This window comes from Chelonoidis abingdonii, chromosome 1, assembly GCF_003597395.2.
Source record: "Chelonoidis abingdonii isolate Lonesome George chromosome 1, CheloAbing_2.0, whole genome shotgun sequence".
Lineage (NCBI taxonomy): Eukaryota > Metazoa > Chordata > Testudines > Testudinidae > Chelonoidis > Chelonoidis abingdonii.
Genome location: NC_133769.1, coordinates 247,422,488 through 247,444,724, shown reverse-complemented (window position 1 = coordinate 247,444,724; position 22,237 = coordinate 247,422,488). Strand labels below are relative to the sequence as shown.

Sequence of the window (22,237 nt, the reverse complement as noted above, 5' to 3'; positions counted from 1 at the left end):
ATCAATCTAGTTTTTACACGTTTCTATTTACATTAATTTAGTTCACATGAAAGATGATAGGCCTGTGCAACCATGTAGTATGGCAGTATCAGAAGATTTACCCTATTTACTACTAGTGCTGGGTGGTGACTATAGCCTCCCAGAATCCTAGAACAGCAATCTGAGGCATAAAACTAAGAAAAACAAAGATTATTCAGAGTTGACACTCCTTTCAAGATGAATAGAGGCTGTTTGCACCTCTGTCTGGCATAAATCCTCCTCTTTTCTCCCTGGCAGCTCTGGAGGTCCCTACACAGCCCTGCCTCAGTGGGGTGGCCTGTGGGGAAAAACCTGTTCATACCCACCTCAAAGGAATTCCCTAATACACAGGTCAGTTGCTCAGGTTGTGTCTTGGTAACAAGACTGGGGCAATAACCCATAGACACCTCATTTTTTCAGGCTCTCTACACTCTCAGAAAGACACTCCCCAGTTCTCATTCATTTCACATTTGGAATATTCTTTTTGCATAAGGACTTGACTTTTTATGAAGTTCTACATAAATTGTGTACAACTTAACTGGTTGTGAAAAGCTTCCTATTTGTCACTGATAGGTGAGTTTGTCTAGTCCTGGACCTGTAGATTTAAGTCATCTGAATTAGGTGCAGCACTTTCAGCATCTGTACAAGCTTCTGTACACATTGCTCCCTGTTTATTTGCCTCAACTGTACTGAGGAAGAACCACTTCTGCTATGAACTAGTGAACTCTCAGATCCACCTTTTGAAACATCATAAACAAGAACCCATAAGTAGGGGGTGGAAGTTGCTTAGGTTTCATAGGGTGCAGTGATTGGAGAATCAGGCTGTGTTTCTAAGCAGAACAAACATTGGTGCAGTGCACATTTCAAAATTTTATTAAAGTGAATGTTTGAAATGAAAGATACACAAGTTGAGAGGGAAGGTACTGTACATCTGGGGTCAGGCTTGTGTTATGGGGTGTTACAGATATCATTTGCAAGGATGAAAAGATAAATATGTATTGCATAACCGGGATAGACCTAGCTTGGGGTGCAAGGGTTTTTAAAGTGACAATGGATAAGTGGGCTCGGGTACGCCACCCATAGATGAATAAGGAATCCAAGTCAGTATCGGTGTAGAGGATAAGTACATGGGTGGAGTGCGTCCCTTGGTCCATCAGGGAAGGAAGTGGGTTACATTCAAAGTTTTAGTTTTGAATGAAACTTCTGTACAACTGTACAATGTAACAACTGTAACTTCTGATCAAGTTTATGAGAGGCTCCAGAGCTTTCTTCACACAAGAAGAGCTTTCTTCATCACAAGGCAATTTTCCAAGCAAGCACTATACTTGGCTACTCAACCACTAGTCTGTTATAATCACTAGCTCAATCATAGAAACTACTGTAAAAGCTGGCAATCTGCATGTCTGTTTAAACAACAGCAGGCTGAAAAGCAAGAGAAATTACATGGGAAAAACTCATCGAGCTGAATTTGAGGTGTCACTCATTTTTGTATAAAGACAAAACTTCCACTCTGATTTGCATAATACACTCTGTGGACGTCATTTGGTTTTTATTCTGCTGGTGCCCTTTTGAATTTTAGTCTTTAATTTCTCTTGTCAATTTCTTCAAAACTTCCTGAGCATTATGTAAATTAGTCAGTAAATATAACATGTGGTTTCCAAAGAAAGGACAACACAACAAGGGCCTTTTGTAATCACAATAGTTCAACACATTTCTAAATGTAATACATTGGCAATAAAATAAAGAGGAAGCCTGTAAAATCTAGTTTACTGAACAAAGCAGAAGTCAGATTAAATGAAATGAAAACAATGAATGCATTCTTTTTACCATGCTCAGGTCACAGGATTTAAATGTTATAACAATATAGGATCCCATTGATCATGAGAGGAACACTCAAAGGTCCAATATTAGGGTGCAGCCGAGCAGCACTCAACACAGGTTTCAAGGACAATATTTTACAGAGTTACTGGAAGTCAAGAACAGTGCTATGTATGGCACAGCCAAAGGTCTGAACTGCAGTGAATCTAAAATACAAACGAAAATTAATTCTTAAGGAGGAACCTGAGTGTAAGCACAGAGTTCACCAATTCAATCTTATAATTTTTAGAGACAATTAAGAGGTAACTTGATCACTATCTATAAGTGAGAATGTGGGGAACCGAAATTTGATACTAGAAGGTCCTTCAATCTAGCAAAGTATAACAAGGTTCAATGGTTGGAAGTTGTAACCAGATAAATTCAGACAAGAAATAATGTGCACATTTTTCACAGTGAGGGTAATTAACCACTGGAACAACTTGTCACAGCCCCTGAATAGGATACTCCTGCTGAGACCCTCTTGCAGTCCCCGAAGTGCATCCCTATTATGTGGCAGGCCGATGCCTCCACTTTGCCTTGGGGTGGGATCTCATGATCCAGCCGGGTCTCCAGTTTATAGTCACAGTTGCCAGCTGTGTTATTTAGCTAGCACAATGGGCCTGGCACCTGCAGGAGCTATCCTCCCGGAGCCTGTGACAGCATGTGTTTGCAGTTATATGGAAACAGCTACTTCAAAACAAAGCATGATTTATTCTGCCCATAAGGTACACAGCACTTAGAGAAGTGGATTTAAAATAACAAACAAACATTCCTTTATGTACGCTTAACCCCTTTATCCATAGCCCAGGCAAGTCTGGTTTATTCCCTGTCTACGAGTTGAAAGAAACAGCCTAGACTGCTTGCAGCCTGCTCCCTCTTCAAAAAGAAACACTAGAAAGAGAAAAAGTACAGAGAAGGGCAACAAAAATTATTAGGGGGTATGGAATAGCTTCCATATGAGGAGAGATTAAAAGACAGACTGTTTAGTTTGGAAAAGAAATGATTGGGGGGATCTGATAGACATCTATAAATGCATGAATGGTTTGGAGAAAGGATAAATAACACTCCCTTATTCCCTTTCACATAACACATGAACCAGGGGTCACCCAATGAAATTAATATGCAGCAGGTTTAAAACAAACAAAAGGAAGTACTTCTTCACACAACATATAGTCATCCTTTGGAACTTTTCCCCAGGGCATGGCGTGGAGGCTAAATGTTAACTGGGTTAAAAAACCATTCTACTGGGGAGGGAGTTGGAAAGGAAGTTCTGCAGAGAAACTGTGTGGCCTATGAATAGCACATAGCCAAGTTATGGGAGCTTCACTTTAGAGCAGTGGCTCCCAAACTTGTTCCGCTGCTTGTTCAGGGAAAGTCCCTGAAGGGCCGGGCTGGTTTGTTTACCTGCCGCGTCCACAGGTTTGGCTGATCGCAGTTCCCAGTGGCCGCAGTTCACTGCTCCAGGCCAATGGGAGCTGCTGGAAGTGGCGGCCAGTATGTCCCTCAACTCGCGCCACTTCCAAAACAGCTCTCATTGGCCTGGAGCAGTGAATCGTGGCCACTGGGAGCCCCAATCGGTCAAACCAGCGGACGTGGCAGGTAAACAAACCGTCCCAGTCCATCAGGGGTTTTCCCTTTTCCCTGCACAAATGATGGAACAAGTTTGGGAACCACTGCTTTAGAGTAATACAGAGGAACAAATTGTGGATAGGTTGAAAGGTATATAAAGAAGAAAAAAAAAGAAAATTCTGTGAAAAAATCTGTTAATGCTACATCAAAGCTGGGATTTTTACCATGCAAGAGTCAGCAAAAAAATACATTTTAAAAACAACAACATCTCATTACCAGATCATACATCAAATAGTACAGAATGCTACATAGGTGCAACTGTTAAATATAAAGTGTAAACATATCAATAAATAATAATTGATGTATGATGCTAGCATATATGAGCCACAGTCAAAAATCCTTGTGCTAGGCACTGTACACGACTGTAGTGAAATGAGTATCTTCCCTGGAGGGCTTAACCAACAGAATAAAACAAAAATTACTTTAAAAAATCAAATACAGAAGAGGTAGAACAAAGGCTGTTGTGGGAACCTTAACTCAATTATTTTTCTGTTTGTTTAAAGTCTCAGCCTTAACACTGCATTAACATATGTATTTGCATATAAATAGAACTAAGTAAATTAATGAAGGGATACAAGAAAACTGAACAGGAAGGCAGCTAGCATTTAATAAGGCTGTTAAATATGCTGATTTTATTATTTAGATTAAAACATCAGCCTTTGCAAATTATATTAGTAATAATTCATAATGGAAAAATGATATCAATGCTGGAGTTTGATAAAGAATTCTATAATCTTTCTGATTCACTCTACCAAATGCAGTTAAAAGTTATTAGATTGTTAACACTCTAACTTTTGTATAATATATTATTCTGCAGGAAAATTAAACACCCATCTAAGATCCACTTTCCTTTTTATGAGGAAAAATGTTGCACAACTTTAACAGAAACATTCGAGTATATGATATACTGTATTTTAAGGAAATTATTTCCATACACTGGAGAACTGAAAATCCATGAAGAATCACACCAGCGAAAGTTCAGTAACAATAATATGTAACTGATAGTTAAAATTAAGTTCTGGAGTTATCAATAAGCCCTCATGGTGTGAGCTTGCGGCCCCCATTAACACTAATTACAGTGGCACAGCAGCACCATTGTCCTTAAGGTTGTGTTATTACTTCTGTTTAAAGGTCGATATTTCTAAGTCCTCTAAAATCAACATGGTCACTTGGATTCCTTGGACATTTGGTGTGCCTCAGGAGAGTTACTTGAGACAGGGACTGTGAAGATGTAAGCCCTGAAAAAAACCAGTCTCAGTTTTAACAAAGTGAGCACAAGGTACCACTAAATCCTCACAGGAACCAAACCGAGACTGGTATTTACAAAAATGTACATTTTTATAGTGTCCATGCGCCAATACAAAACAACAGCTACAGGGTTTCCATTCCTGCCATCTTATATGCTTTAAAGCTCAGCACTTGTAAGTGTTCCAAAATCCAAATAGTTACTCAGATCACTTTGAAATTTGGTGCACCACATGGGAACATGGGTAGTGTTAATGATCCAAATTTGGGGTCATTTGAGGTCTGAGTTACTTGCCCCCCCCCCCACAAAAAAAATATTTTCCTTCTGCTTCCTTGTTCTGTTAAACAGAGAGGTACTAATGAGTGAATGAATAACAGACCTCATTGACATTGTTAGCTGTGAACTTACCCTGACGTTCCCCTCTGGTGTTATCTGGATCAGTGATCTGCTAGGTCACTCCAATCCTTGACTCTGGGAGCCAGTCTCACCCTGCTCTGCTAAGAGAACCCCCACCCCTGGGCTGTTCACGCACAGCCTCTAGCATGCAAGCTGCTCCTAGGATTGTGCAACCAAATGACATTAGCCAATATCTCCGGTCCCAGACATAGCCCTAGGAACCTCCGTCTTGCAGTGTCCAGTTATGCTCACTGGATGCTGCAAGCTTATACGAGTTCATCAATTTAACAAAGAAATTGATATGTACCAAGCTTGTTGTCTCAAGGGGAGTCTCTGACATGTTTCAGACTAAACACACTGCTTCAGGTAGAATAAACAAACAGATTCTATAACTACAAAGATAAATTTTAAGTGATTATAAGTCAAAGCATAAGTCAGATTTGGTCAAATGAAATAAAAGCAAAATGCATTCCATGCTGATCTTAACACTTTCAGTGCCCTTACAAACTTAGATGCTCCACACCACAGGCTGGCTGGCTGCTTGTCAGCCAGGCTCTCCCCTTTGATCAGCTTGGTGGTGGTGTCTGTAGATGGAGGTGGAAGAGAGAGAGAGAGCATGGCAAAGTCTCTCCCTTTTATCATATTCTTTCTTCCCTCTTGGCTTTGCCCCCACCTTCAGATTCAGGTGAGCATTACCTCATCGCAGTCCCAAACCGACCAAAGGAAGCGGGTGACTCAGTTGAGAGTACAACAGATCCTTCTGTTGCTGCCCAGGCCAGCGTCATTTGTTCTTATGAAGCTGGGCTGGGTTTGTCCCATGTATACCCTGATGAGGTGTGAACTGCCTCTCTGCTCTTTAAGAGTTTTTGCCTGGGCTTATTTTAAGCCATGAGGATACATTTTCAGCCTCATAACTATACACTTGAAATTATAACCTATAACATTACTGTAACAACAATTACTATAACATCACTGCAACGACAATGTTCAGTGCATGGTGAGCCTTCCGAAGACATCCAACATGACAAACTTTACATTGTATACCACACAATCATTTTACAAGGATGAAAATGGGGGTCCTGTGTGTTCCCCCAAGGTACAGAGCATCACACTTACCCTTCAATTAACATAACTAAGGCCTGGTGCACACTACACAGTTAGGCTGACGTAAATTACCTTCTGTCAATCTAGCTGTAGAAGTAGATTGACTCCTGACAATATAAGTGACTCTCTACACACATTTAGTAACATCACCTCCCCTAATGGCAGGTCAATGCAGTGTCAGTGTAGACACTTCACTGCTTCCATCAACTGTTACTGGCTTTCAGGAGCCACCCCACAATGCCCCACACTGACAATTCAATCAATACAAATGCTCCTGGGGAGGACGTGCACTGCCAACACAAGGAGCCAAGCGTGCACACACACATAAGTGATTTAATAACTACAGTGGCTGTATGCTGATGTAAGGCAACATAATTTTGTCGTGTAGATATAGCCTAAATATAAGTTAATTACAAGCCCTCACCTAACACAAAAGACATTTTGAACTGAGGGTATGTCTATACTAAAACTGCTACAGAGGCATATCTACAGTGCTGTAGCAGTGCTTCAATGTAGACATTACTGATGAGAGGGTTTCTCCCATCACTGCAGGTAACACACCTTCTCGAGAGGCAGTAGCTAAGTCAATGGAAGAATTATATTTTGATGGGAATGTAATCAAAATATTTTGCAGAAAAAAATTAGACATGTGACTGGTTCCTGGAAGTGGCACTAAGGGGCAGAAGAGTGGGGAAAGAGGAGGAGAAGGGTTGGGGGCTGAAGTAAAAAGAGGAGGTTATGGGGGAGGATAAAGCAGGATGGGTGGTATGGGAGGGGAGAGAGGTTAGGAACTCAAGTGAGCAAGCTGTGGGAGCTAGAGGGACTGGAGGGGTGGGACACTGGGATGGTGGACGTGGGAGTGAGTGTCGGGGAGTGAGGGAGAATAGAGGCCGAGATATCAGTGAAACCCACATTCTTCCCCCCCATGTGCCCATATCTGGGGAGCCCTTGCCCCATTAGGGGGATCTGAGCACCCCTCCCTCCCTCCATGTGATGTAGGGTATGGTGGGGTTCCCCCTCACTGGTTTCTGAGCCCCTCTCACTGCCTTCTATGTGTGTGCGCCAGGGTCTAATGGTTCCCATGCTCATCTACAGGGGCTGGACACCACCTCCCTATCTCTCCTCATGTGAGCCAGTTCAGGGATAGGGGCTTACCTATTGGGATGGTTTGAGGCCCCCAGATCCTGCAGCAGGGAGGGAAAGTCCTGTCCATTTGGGTGGGGATCTAGCACTGGAATGTCTCCTCAAACTCAGAATTACTTCCTCCCTCAGCTTATGTGACCTCTCAGTGGGGTATGATGCTGTATCATGAGTCCCTTTGGGGAAGAACAACTGTTCCAGCTCCACAGGACTGCTGAGACCACTCACTCTACAACACAGGTGCTGAAAAATCAGAGAGAGGCTCTAAGCTGTAAAAACTGTCCCTTTCCCTGCCTCTGTCCCTGACTGACCTTATGAAGCTCTAGAGAAGAATGATTAGAGTATCTGAGAGTTGCCAGCAGAGACTGGAATAGAGAAGCAAAGTGGAAACTGCCAAACCCCTGCCTCCGATTTGGAAAGACTCCCTAGCTTGTGGGACTAGAGAAAGGTTCTTTTTAAGAGGTCAGTCTGACTTCACTTCATGTTCTCTTCATTCAGCTGCCCATCCTGAGTGCCTGTTTTCTGCCTCACTAAGACTACTGTCAGGTACTCTGCATGGGGCTATACCTTAACAATGGCTTTGTAAGAGTATCTAGACAGGAGTATATGCCACACTGCCTGCCTGTTGGTTTCCAGGTGAAGTTTAAAATGTTGACTGTACTTCCCTCTGTGCGCCATACTTCCACAGGTGAAGTCAGCAGAGGCGCTTGAGCTAAAGCTCCACAGGTATACATGAGAAAGGGCTTCTGAGCAAGTGTTCTTTGTGAAGGCCTCACAACTTCAGAATTCACTCTCCCACAGCCTCCATTGCCTTAATCTATGTTTACACTCCTCACCTTACAATGGCACAGCTGGGCTGCTACAACCTCACCGTTGTAACGTACGCAGCATAGCCGCTCTTTGTGTCAGGAAGAGAGCTCTCCAGGCAACAAAATAAAACTACCCCCAATGGGGGAGATGGGTCGGGGGTAGCTTCATCATTGGGAGAGCATCTCCTACCAACAAAACACTGTCCACACCATTACTTTTTGTCATTACAAATTTTTTTGTTTGGGGGTGTTTTTTCACACTCCTGAGCAACAAAAGTTTTAACAATGAAACATAGCCTTAGTCTGAAATAGGCCAAATCTGAAAATCTTCAAGTCATGCTGTAAACCATATCTTGCCACCTGGCCAGATAAAAATGGGGAGCTTTGGAATAGAAAAAATTAAGAAGGGGAAATAATGGAGAGGGATGAGGATTTAATCTTCTGAGTTATCCGGTTTGCTGGTGGTAGGTAATTATAAGGGGAGCTGGTAGCAAACTCTGTATGTAGGTTGCCTAACACTTTCCAGTACAAAGGATTCTTGTGACCTTTTCTATGAGAAGCTCTCATATCTCTATTGTTTGCAGCAGGCCTTTGAAAAAATGGAGCAGGAAAATACCTTTTCTTTGAACCATGAAATTCCGTTTAGCTTTTGCTTAATTATAAACTGTTAAATACATAGGTATCTCAGTGGTACCTCTTATTTCAAGGGACATTGCTCATTTTAGTTCCCACATTGCATACAAATCTGATGTCTCCTCAATGAAAAATCACTGACATTGATAATACAGAATCAAAGAACTGAAGTTATACAAAGAGTTATTTATACTGAAGGAATGACTCCCAGAACATTTTAATTTTCCTGCAGGAATGATTTTTTCTGCTCCTCATGTCTGGTTTTTGTCATACATAGTACCTCAGCTCTTGGCAGGTTGAGAAGCATGTACACAGGCACCCAGGGAACTCTACCGATCTTTGACTCCTCTGATATGGCTCTCCTCTCTGGTAAATGGAAGGAGGGTCAGAGAATGGAAATCATCAGCATACCTGTCACTACTGATTTAATTGGGACATGACCAGGTTTTGAGAACCTACTCTGGGAAACTTCTGGTCTGATCAGTGTTGTAGGACTGTGTAGCAGAGATATGTATAGTATAGAAGAAAAGGACTTTGTGAAGAGATCCAAGCTCAAATGTCACATTTTTGTTACTAAGTCTATCCGTACAATAAAGCAGAGAAATTAGACTCACCAAGATCTAGATGAATGCCTGGAACAAATGAATTGAGAAAGAACATCAGGATAACAAATCCCAACACAGTCAGGCATTTGATGAGAAGCATTTTGTCTGTTATTCTGTGCTGTAGGTAGGAAAAACATTCACAACTATGTTACAGAAGAATTTATTATACTGTACACACTTTCAATCCTGCATGCATTTGTAAGGCATAAATCTCTTACTGTAAAGGAAAGGTGATACAGGAAGAGAAAAGTAAAAATCTTAAGTTAGGAAAAAGATTCCTTTGGGGGAAAAAAAATAAAATTCTGTAGAAACAATTCCATTTTAGACAACAAAAATCTTTTGACATTAGTTATAACTTCTAAATTTGTTTCTTATGTAATTGATAATAAAGGAAGCCTATTTTTACACATTTTCATTATCATACTGTATGTTAGGTAAGTGATTACAATTTAGCAGAAGCAACAGTAGATTTAAGACCCTTGATACAAATATGAATACCAAGAATCTGCAGGTCATAACTGCTCAAAATGTTCAAATTTGTTCAGCTACCCCAGTTTTAACTTTATTGTAATGGGAACAGTAGCACTGAAATGCAATTTCCATTATAATCAGGGCTCAATGTTGTCTGTGATTCCATGGCACAGAAATAAATGAACCCCTTGCTATTGAATTCTGCTCCAAAATCTTAGAATCTAATCCACAGGTTCTACTCTTTCCTTATATTCATCATTCTAGTCTCCATTTTCTACCTAATTCCTGCACTCTCCTTTCCTGACCCCTGTTTTTCCCCCAAGATCCATATTCTAATCACCAGTCCCCATCTTCTCCCCCATTCCTCTCTAGTTTCCTTTTTTAGTCCCAGTCTTCTCTATTGTCTTCTGGTTCCTCTCTCTAGTCTCACTTGCTTCACCGAGATTCCTCCCCCACCCCATCCTGATTCCTCTGTATAGTCCCCACCTTCTCCCACTCTCTGTCCTGGCATTCCCCTCTCTAGTCATCATTTTCTTCATACACACACACACACACACACGGTTAAGACTATTTAAAAATCTGATCCCACTTTACACTAATGTTCTTTTAATAAGAGGTTGATTAGATTGAAACAGGGACTGTGTTTGTTCTGTGTCTGTGCTGCACATAGTATTGCTAGCCCTGGTCCATGACTGGTGTTCCTAGGTGCTATCACGCCACAAAAAATATATTAATATTTATGTCATCAACATATTTATATTATGTTATAGATGGTAATAAGGATATCAGTAGATGCTCTCTATAGCTATAAGCCATGATATAAGCAACCTGTTGAACTATTGCAATCTATAACAATGGATTAGCAATTTATTAAACCATCAATTAATCACGTATTAACACTTTATTAAAAGTATTTATAAATGGAAACTCAGTATAAAGTGTGACCAAAAAACATCATTAAGTAAATTTAAGGTTGCAGGTACATATCGAACAGGTGTGTGTGCGTGTGTGTGTGTGTATGTATACATACCTAAAGTACATTATAGTTTAAAAAAATATATATAAGAAACACGGGGAATTCAAACTTAAGGTTAAACTTAAAAGAAACTTTAACATCTGAATGTGCTACCTTAACTCTGTCCCACTCAGAAGTCAGCCCACCAGCTTTTCTTCCCTGCATGGAGAGTATTTGATAGGTGCACTGAATTGGTTCCTGCTTTTTCTGCTAGGATATACTTCAAAATATCATCTGTGTACCAAATCAGAGGCCTAGTTCTTCTGAAACTTAGTATAACAGCTATTTACGTACCTTTTTTTGGAGCTCCTGAATATTTGTTTCCCAGTTTTTATCTTCTTGTGAAATTTGTCTGAAAGAAAAGGACACATGCCCTTTAGTTATGAAATTAGAGTTCTGCCACAATCTTAATACAGTATTGGAATACATCCTCTTTATTACAACTAACTCCTCTCACACAGGGCTGTCCCTAGCTCTTCTGGGGTCCTACTCCCATCCACCCCCCGCGTGTGGGATGTGTGTGGGGCCCCAGGCCTATGAGGGGGGTGGGCCTCAGGCCTCTGCAGGAGAGGAGCAGGGAGGCTGGCCCCAGGCCTCTGTGGGGGCAGGGATGGCTTGGGGGGTAGGAGAGAACCACCCCCAGTACTCACCGGCAGCGCAGCTGGATCTGGGTTGTTGCACTCCCGCCGCCAGTGAGTGCAGGCCCAGCCCTGCTGCGCTCCTCCGGCAGGGGAGTGGGGGCGGGGCTGGGCAGGGGCAGGAAGAGGCAGGGCTGGGGCAGGGAAGAGGCAGGTGCCCTGGGGAAGAGCTGGAGCAGGGGCTGGAACAGCACGCAGCTGCTCAGGGCACCAGGAAATTTGGTGCCCCAAATTTCCTGGTGGCCTACGCAGCTGAATGCTTTGCGTATGGGTAAGGATGGCCTTGCTGTCACATTTAGACCATCCTCTTACTTATATAAGCAATTCATTCTAAGTATGAAACTGTGGCCTTATTACACCAATAGCAAAACTCCCATTAACTTCAGTGGGACAAGGATTTCACCTTAAAAACCCAATCCTGCAATGCAGTCCATTAGCACATAGACCCTATGCTTATGAAAAGTCCCACTGGCTTCAAACGAACTCTGCACCATTTTAGGCCTGAACTAACAAACTTCATTGCAGGACTGAGGCCAAACACTGTAGTTAGCTCCTGCACCAGTTCTGGAAGTTGATATGTGCCATTTTGAGATAAAAACAATGGTCATGTGCCAGCAAATTAAAGTAGTATGGATTGGATGAACGGACTATAGGGTAGATAGAAAGCTGGCTAAATTATTGGGCTCAACAGGTAGTGATCAACACCTCGATGTCTAGTTAACACCAGTATCAAGCAGAGTTCCCCAGGGGTCGGTACTGGGGCCAGTTTTGTTCAACATCTTAATTAATGACCTGGATGATAAGATAAATTGCACCATCAGCAAGTTCGCAAAGGACACTAAGCTGTGGGGAGAGGTAGATACACTGGAGGGTAGGGACAGAGTCCAGAGTGACCTAGACAAATTGGAGGATTGGGCCAAAATAAATCTGATGAGTTCAACAGGGACAAGTGCAGAGTCCTGCACTTAGGACGAAAGAATCTCATGCACTGCTACAGGCTGGGGACCGACTGGCTAAGCAGCAGTTCTGCAGAAAAGGACCTGGAGATTACAGTGGACAAAAAGGTGGATATGAGTCAGCAGTGTGCCTTTGTTTGCCAAGAAGGCCAATGGCATATTGGGCTGTATTAGTAGGAGCATTGCCAGCAGATTGAGGGAAGTGATTATTCCCCTCAATTCGGCAATGGTGTGGTCACACCTGGAGTATTGCATCCAGTTCCCACCCCCGCACTACAGAAGGGATGTGGACATATTGGAGAGAGTCCAGCAGAGGGCAACAAAAATGATTAGGGGGCTGGGTCACATGACTTACAAGGCTGAGGGAACTGGGCTTATTTAGTCTGCAGAAGAGAAGACTGAGGTGGGATTTGATAGCAGTTTTCAACTATCATTTGCATTTTATAATGAAATTTTTAAAATCTCGATTACTTTATTGAGTTATCAGTATAATCAGCTCTTCCAGCATACCCTGGAGTTCAGGAGCTGTGCTGTTAACAGCAGTGGATTACATATTGCTTCATTATGCTGAAGGAATCCTGACTTCCAGTATCAATGAGGTAGTTTATATGCACACTTCAGAAGTTCTCTCTTTGGTAAATCACGATTTCTTATAATATTTTATTTCTCTTTTCTTAAATTGCCTGATTTTGATCATGATTTGATGATTCTTAAAATGAACCTGCCAGACTATTCAATATGTACAATGTCAATGTAAACATCATATAATGTAAACAAAAACACTTCAGGTTACTGAAAGAATTTTTAAAATCCAATTTACATTTCCCTTTTCATGCCTTTTATTTAATTATCTACATTTCACTCAGCCTGGACAATGAAAATTAATAAAGTCAGTTTCACTTTTGTTTAGAGTCAATTTCACTACTAGGTTGTTTGTACTGTACTAGGTAGGTTTCAAATTCTAAAGAGCAACTTTTAAATGACATGCAGTGATTTTCATTGGAATTTAAAAAAAAATTGGATTAACATTTTGTTGGACTTAGGTTTTATTAAAGCTTCTCCCATCCTCAGTACAACATTTAAATTACGGGCCATATTTAAATTGATAGCGCTTTCTTAAAATGTTAATAACAAATAATTTTATACATGAGTGGGATATCTTCCAAAGTCTCATCCTCATTGAAGAGCACTTTAATATTTTATTTTTCAAAATTTAGCAGCATGCCACACTAAGTTCTGAAGGACACTGTTGAATGGAAAAGGATCACAAACTTACTTTTTATGCCTTCAAATGAAAACTACAGTACCTGATGTTTCTAGACCCTGAAGTTCAGGGGCATATTACCATATATTTTGCTGCCTCAAAAAGCCAATTCTGTCTCCTTACATTTATCAAACATCTTTTAGCTACTTACTCAGCCTTTAACATCATTAGGAAGGGTGCTGGGTAGAAGGGGAAGCACTTCTTCTCCAATTCCCATATGATGCTCAGAAGCACACCCTGGAATCCAGGTCTGGTCCCAATGGAGAACACACTGATCTTCACTCTCCTAGCTATGCGTAGGATTACTAATGTAAAATCCAGGCCTCAGTATCATTGACTTCAGTGGGGCTAGATTTCACTCCTAATCTTATGAACAGCTAGTAAAGCATTGATACAGAAAACCCTGCAGCCCCATGCTAAAAACACCAAAGTTCCATAAATTGCCATCCCCAATAAATTGTCCTCCATTCCGCCAGACTGTAGATTTCACAAGTCTCCAAAAAATCTGTGCCTCTACAAAGTTAAAGTGATGTGAATTTGTGCAGGCTCTACCTATGGAACGTTTTGAGTTTTTTCCTCAGCAAGATCTCCAGAGTCAGAACTTTCTGCATTAAGAGGCATTTCACAGCAGTTTCTTCTCTGCTGGCAGGGTTGATGCGTTGTGCTGTCAGTCTCCAAACATGGATCTCGTGTTTCAGTTCTAAGCAGATATAGGATTGTTTAGCTTAAAGTGATTTAGAATACATATTATATCAGATCCCACCAAAAAAAACAAATAATGCAAATACACACAATGTCTTGCACTCCAAAGTTAAAAACTACTTAAATGGAAGCAGCATAGAGCTAGTGACCTTCAAAACTATTACTGAAAGTTTGCTTTGGTGTGGAGGAAAAAATAATGGTAAATAAAGAGGAAAAACATTATTAAAACTTGAAATGAAACAAACCCCAGATTCAGTTTTCAAAGAAAAAGTTGTTCCCTCCAATGCTAGTAAGTGGTTCCTATTGACTGACGAAAGAACAGGGCACACATATCCAAGGACAAACTCTGGGTCTAAAATCAAGGAATAGGGTTTTAACCTATACAAAATAAACTGTACCCTATTGTACTGCTGACAGAGTGCTAGCCATTTTGTAGAACTATATGAAGGTAAATGCCCCTGTACAAGGAAAATGGACAAATATAAATTAAGGAAGGTGAATGGAATGGAATGAAAAGCATGAAATTGTTCAAGAAGAATTAGCATGAACAATGCTAGCTCCATGATCTGTTGGGATTCTTTTCACTTATTTTATTTTCATATTAAAACATTGTTAATTATATAAAATAAATGTTTTAATTATCCAGTGTGGTGGAATTTTAGCATTGCGTTTGAGAACATGGTGTAATGACTTTAAACCATTTCTCAAAGATGTAAGTTCTGGAGACTTCTGAGATGCTTGTTCCACAGGCACTGTGACCGTTGGGCATCCTAGCGTTAACAAAAAGAGCAGGAGTACTTGTGGCACCTTAGAGACTAACAAACTTACTTGAGCATAAGCTTTCGTGGGCTACAGCCCACTTCATAGGATGCATAGAATGGAGCATATAGTAAGGAGATATATATACACATACAGAGAACCCGAAAAGGTGGGAGTTGTCCAATCAACTCTAAGAGGCTAATTAATTAAGAGAAAAAACTTTTGTAGTGATAATCAAGCTAGCCCATTACAGACAGTTTGACAAGAGGTGTGAGAATACTTAACATTGGGGAAATAGATTCAATGTGTATAATGGCTCAGCCATTCCCAGTCTTTATTCAAACATAAGTTGATGGTGTCCAATTTGCATATTAATTCAAGTTCAGCAGTTTCTCCTTGCAGTCCGTTTTTGAAGCTTTTCTGTTGCAAAATTGCCAGCTGTAAGTCTGTTACTGAGTAGCCAGAGAGGTTGAAGTGTTCTCCTACTGGTTTTTGAATGTTATGATTCCTGATGCCAGATTTGTGTCCATTTATTCTTTTGCGTAGAGATTGTCCAGTTTGGCCAATGTACATGGCAGAGGGGCATTGCTGGCACATGATGGCATATATCACATTGGTAGATGCGCAGGTGAACAAGCCCCTGATGGTGTGGCTAATGTGATTAGGTCCTATGATCATGTCACTTGAATAGATGTGGACAGAGTTGATATCGGGCTTTGTTTCAAGGATAGGTTCGTGGGTTAGTATTTTTGTTCTGTGCTGTGTGGTTGCTGGTGAATATTTGCTTCAGGTTGGGGGGCTGTCTGTAAGCGAGGACAGGTCTGTCTCCCAAGATCTGTGAGAGTGAGGGTTAACAGTAAGCCACCTAACAAATTTCTAAACACAACATCCTTGTCCACACTCAGGCCAAAATAATATTTAATCTGGTGTTAGTCAAAAAGCGGCCTTGTCATGTTTTCTAACACAATGTGTTTTTTCCCCCAGTAGAGATAAGACCTTGGAGCCTGACATCAAGGGGGAAAACTGTATGTTCCAGCTCAGCGAGAGTGATAGAATGTGTGCATTAGGAAAGAGCCTTGGATTTCCTAGAAGAATCTAAGAAAGTACAAGCAGAATCCTTAGTTACACAGATAATATCAAATACCACCTAGAAAGAACTTTTTTCCCAAGCTGCAACCCATTTGAGCAAATTGCCAAGGGTTAATTGCTGCCCAATCCCAGATCACTCATATAGCCAGAGAACTTCAGTGTGGGAAGAGAGGCATGTGAATCTCTTCATGTTGCTTATTCATAATTTAGCAATAAATAATTATAAATAAGCATTTATTTCATTTACTAAGAGTTATCCTTCTGAAGGTCCTGAAAACAAATATTTCCTTATATAGTGAAAGAGGTAACATTAGTTTTATTTGTTGTTGTTGTGATTACTTTGCTCATATTATTTAGTAACAGTGACATATTTATTGAAGCCCCCTACCTTTGTGACCAATTATTCTCAGTTATGAAATTATAAATCATGCAGAGATAGGCTTAACAAGGATTCACCCTTGATGAAACTTTATAATTTTACATAACTGTTGCAAACAGAGAGCCACATACAGCAATTGACTTACATTTTGAATGGCTTCATAAATGTGTTTTGTAGATGTATAAATGATGGTCTTTGCCCAGAGTTTACAGTCTAAGGGCTTGCCTATGTGAACAGTTAGTAAAGGGCAGCCTGGGTTGTAAATCTACCCCACACTCACCTGCTGTGCTCCATCTGTATGAACGCTGCTACTGTGCACTAAAAGCTCCCATTTCAATGCAAAAATCTAAAAAAAAGTGGAACCTGATTTCTTTTTAGACTTCTTCGTTTTCTTTCAACACACTGATTTTGTCTCTAAAAATGTTGCTTTGTGATCCCTGTGTGGTAAAGGGAAAACTTTAAGTCATCCTATATGCTGTTTCAATCTGAATGAGATCATCTTTTACACTGAATTTAAGTACATGAGGTATGAGAGATGCCAAGAAGATTCTATCACATTGGGATTTCTCTTGAGACCTCAATCTACTGGTTCCCCAGAACTCATCACTCAGGTTTCTTGATTGCCATACACTAAGACTAGACAGCACTGATAAGACTCACGAGTAGGGGCTAGGTACAGGGCTTATGAGTCCAAGTGTTAATTACTTCATGTACAAATTTGACCCTATACTGATGCATGCATCTTCCATCCTACATTATATCATGCACTTTGTGAGTGGTCAGGTTATTTTCAGGAGCAATCCCTGTACATAGCATGCTTTGTTCTCATGCCACACATATACAGCATATTTTGTTAATTTCCACCAAATCTGCTTATCCTCCTTCCACATATTCTTAGCCATTGCTGCTGACATTATTATTTCTTGCACTTGTTTTTATATAGCTTATCTCTTTCCTTGTCCTTCACTATTGAGGCCCACTAACAGTTATTTTTACAACTTATCTTTTCCCTTCTCCTTGATTACTGGATCCCACTCACAGCAAGGTAGACCTATGTCTCACTCTTCTTATTCATATATCCTCAAACCCAAATATCATGGCTTTGTGCCGGGTCTTCCAGCACCTCTGTTCAGTGAGAGAGTATTTTATTGTCCTTTGCAGGGGCAGATACTTGTGGAGCATGATAATGCCATTTACCATTTTGCTTTTCGATAGCTTCAGTTGCAACACCCTGTTCAATCACATCTATTCATCCCCCCAGGGGCCAGTCCTTCTACTATGGTTATTTGTTACTGGAAGATGGTTAAATCTTTTATCAAATTTCCTTCAGCCAAAGTAAAAAGTTGTTCCCTAGTAGCTTTTTCATTGAGTGAAACTCCATGTTTGCTTTTTATAAAAGACACCTATCACCATTGTATTGAGGTACCAAACAGAACAGAAGAGCAGAAAGCTTAAGTCAAAAACATGTTTTTCTTTCTCGTCTTTCCTCGGCAAGATAATGTGACTTGTACTATATGTTACTATTTGGTGTGTGAAGTGCTCTGTGCAAAATGCCCATTGTAATGTGCAACAAAGTTTCAAAATAAGAGACATAAAATTCACTTATGCAGAGAAATGAAAATCTTGTAGAATTTATTCTTTTAATGTAATTAAGTCTGTAGATAACCTCAGTTCCCTGAGTCTTTATTTTCAACAATAAACATATGCGTGGAATTTAGTTAATTTGGGGATACAAATTAGTGGGGCCATTTAGAATGAGAGACAGCTGAGTAGTCTGGGTTTCTCTTTCTTCTCACCATCTACAGAATCCACTAGATCAGGAGTCGGCAACCTGTGGCACGCACCTCGCCAGGGTAAGCACCCTGGCAGGCTGGACCAGTTTGTTTACCTGCCGCCTCTGCAGGTTCAGCTGATCGCGGTGCCTCCTGGCCGCAGTTCGCCGCTCCGGGCCAATGGGGGTGGCAGGAAGCCGCAGCCAGCACATCCCTCGGTCCATGCCACTTCCTGCAGCCCCCATTGACCTGGAGCAGCGAACTGCAGCCAGTGGGAGCCACAATGGGCCAAAGCTGCAGAGGCAGTAGGTAAACAAATTGGTCCGGCCTGCCAGAGTGTTTACCCTGGCAAGCCGCATGCCAGAGGTTGCCGATCCCTGTTCATTATTACTTGCCCCAAGTAGAAAAGGTTGAATATTTTCCATCAAATACAGTTTGATTCATTTAACCCTTTTTTCCCCAAAACTGCTTTTAAGTTGAAAAAACAAATACCCCAAAACTAAAAAAAATTCAGTTCAGAAATGCCAATGTCATGCCTTGTGGGAGTTGCTTCATTGTGCATTGTGGGCAGGGACTCCCATGATGCCTTGCAGTGGTTCAGTACAAGAGGAGACTGTGGTGCATCAGATGAGATGTAGCAGTCAGAAAGCCCAACCCATAGAGGAGAATGAGAGGCATGCAACTCCCATGAGGCACTGCAGTAGCATTTCTGATTGGGGAAGGGGGGGTTGAGGAAGGAGGTTGGCCAAACGTTTTTAATTTTTAGAAAATTTCCACTGAAAAACATATTTTCTATCCAGTTCTAGTCTCAAGTAAATGTTTCATCAAACTTATGGGGTTCATAGGGCCAATCTGTGCTAGTACCTTCATCTACTTTCAGTCCTCCCTTCATTCAACATATTGAACACTGAAAAAACAAGACAAATTTACAAGTGAAATCCTGGTCCCACTGAGGTTTATCATTGACTTCAGGGTGGCCAGGATTTCACCTCACCTTTTAAAAAAGTTGTATTTAGTTTTTTTAAAAAACCAAATGTGTGTTCTTTTCCTGCGATCCTGTTACTCACATTCAGAATGGTTCCCTCTTTCAGAATATCATTCACTCCATCACTAACACTAGCAATATCAAAGAACACAGTCTTGCAAACTCAATGTAATTAATTTTCAAAATCCTTAGTGACCAGCTCTGTTAATTAAATACACTCAGGAAAGCATGACCATCCAAGATGAAATGATAATTGCCATTTTATGATAATTTTAACCTGTAAGTGCACTACACTTCTAGAAGCCTAGGTGGATGAGGTGATATCTTTCATTGGACCAACATCTCTTGGTGAAAGACAGTCAAGACAGTTAGCAGTGATGGGCTGTGGATAACAAAGTGCAAGTCATATTCCTAGGAGTACAATTTTCTCCTCATAGTATTGCAGTCTAACTTTTTTCACTAAAATATATTTTTCCTAGTTAAGATTCTAGAGCAAAGATAATTTTATCAATATATTCATTGACCAAGGGGAAAAAAACAGCACCATTGATTTTATAGCTTCACCTAACAATAATACAACTTTTATAGGGTTTAATTCTTAGATGTGCTTTACAATTATTAACTAATTTGCCCTTTTGAAGTAGATAAATAAGCATTATCCCCATTTTACAGATGAGGAAACAGAGGCAAAGAAGTGCTGCTCAAGAGGGAATCAGTGTCAGTTGAGATTAAAACTCAGTAGTCCCTGGCTCCCACCAAGGTATTCTAAGTACCAGACCAAACTTCCCAACAATACCAAATAAGTTTAAGGTCCTGATCTGGCAATCATTTATGATTTTGCATATCTTTATTCACATGGCTAGCCCCTATTGAACTCCTGCAACCCCGAGCATCCTGATATTTACATCCTACACATTATTGTAATAATCTTTGTACAAAACATGCCTTGCAAGGTATTATTTGAAACTAATCATTTACTGATCTAATTACCATTCTTGCACAATGTATGTCCATGGTGGGTAGCAAGAGTTATGGATATATGCTAGAATTCTGACTAAAGTATGTTTAAACCAGGAATGTCAAGAGAAGTTCATAAACAAGTCTTCCTTAGACAAAGAAATGCATATTTGATTCTTTGACCAGCCCAATCTTCAGGCAAAGACAATGAAGGTCCATTTTTACATATTAGATAAACAAAGCTATTAAGGTTTCAGAATAGCAGCCGTGTTAGTCTGTATCCACAAAAAGAACAGGAGTACTTGTGGCACCTTAGAGACTAACAGATTTATTTCAGCATAAGCTTTTGTGGGCTACAGCTCACTTATTCAAATGCATAGAATGGAACACACAGAAAGGAGATATTTATACATACAGAGAACATGAAAAGGTGGAACGTAGGGCATACATCTGGAAGAGTCCAATAAAATTTGAAGAAGACTCTCACAACAGCAGGAGGAAAGAAAACCTTTGAGTGATAATTGAGATGACCATGGAAATGACTCAAGCATAGAAGTAAAGAGATACATAGAAATGATGTCATAGTGTACTGCAATCTTCCAGATCTCTGTTTAAACCTAAGTTAATTGTATCTAATTTCGATATTAATAAAGTTCAGACAGTCTCTCTTTGGAGTCTGTTTTGAAGTTTTTGTGCAGAAAATGCCACTTTCAATCTGTCACTGAGAGAGGTTAGAGAGGTGAAGTGATCTCGGTGTTTTAGAGCATGCTATCAATTTGGGTTCGTATGATCTGATGCGTGATGATCTCGTCGTCATTGTCGTGATACTACCTCAGGTATGAATTTGCAGACATCAATCAAGGAGACGTACAGTGCGAACGGAGGCTGAGGCTCTGCTCTACTGTGGATTCCAGTCCATTATCGACATAGCTCAGGACAATTACCAGTTCGGACTAGCAATGACGCTACGGATTAACAAGCTCATCTAGCGAGAGCCGGACTACGCTTCTTACGGAACGACGCAGTGATGTTGCTTTCACACTGATATTCGAATAGTATATTCCTGATTGTATTTGTGTCCATTTATTCTTATGCATGAACTGTCGGTTCGGGCCAATCAGTACATGGCCAGATGGGCGTATTGCTGGCACAGTGACCCGGCTCAGTAATCATCGTTGGTAAGATGTGCAAGTGGAACAGCCCTTAATGGTTGGCTGTTTATGGTGATTAGGTCTATTGATAGCGCAACTTGAAATAGAATATGCGGACACCAGCTGGACATTGGGCTTTGTGTTTGGCAAGGATACGCCTCCTGGGGGAGCGAGGTGATTTATGTGTACAGTTGCGGGTGAGAGTTGCTTCAGGATGTGGGAGCGGTAGTGCTTGCTTGTAGAGTCTGCTGTTACCATGTAACCGCTGAAGGAACATGGCTGAGTACTCTCCCAACGACCTGTGAGTAGTTGAGCAGTCATCATCAGAATCAATGAGATTTTAGGAACCTGAGGTAAAGGACCCTCAAGAGTAGCCTCAAAATTGCACCTCGTCCTAGATCCAACCACAACCGCCCGCTTCAAGCAGAGACGCAAATCCCAAAATGGCCCCCTCAGAGGATGTGTGAGAAGCTCACACCCCCTGGGTTAGCAAGGCCTATGCTCAAACCACTGCGCTATCCTACCCATCTTCTCAAGTAGTGTAGATTCTTGAGAAATGGCGCTGAGGGCGTAGGTATAGTGGCTATGGCCATCTTATTTCCTGGTAGGGGCCTGTCCTGCACGAGTAGGTAGCTCTCGGGTACTCTTTCTGGCTCTGTCAC

The 22,237-nt window shown here is 41.0% G+C and overlaps 1 protein-coding gene across 1 annotated transcript in view; it reads right to left on the bottom strand.

The window, feature by feature from the left end:
* OCA2 (OCA2 melanosomal transmembrane protein) overlaps positions 1-22,237 on the bottom strand; it is a 313,569-nt gene that overhangs the window by 125,427 nt on the left and 165,905 nt on the right. The window contains exons 15-17 of the mRNA XM_032768621.1: positions 14,334-14,481; positions 11,218-11,275; positions 9,447-9,555 (exon numbers count right to left, since the gene is read on the bottom strand). Of these exons, the coding sequence (XP_032624512.1) occupies positions 9,447-9,555; positions 11,218-11,275; positions 14,334-14,481 (315 nt within the window). The remainder of the gene's footprint in view (positions 1-9,446; positions 9,556-11,217; positions 11,276-14,333; positions 14,482-22,237) is intronic.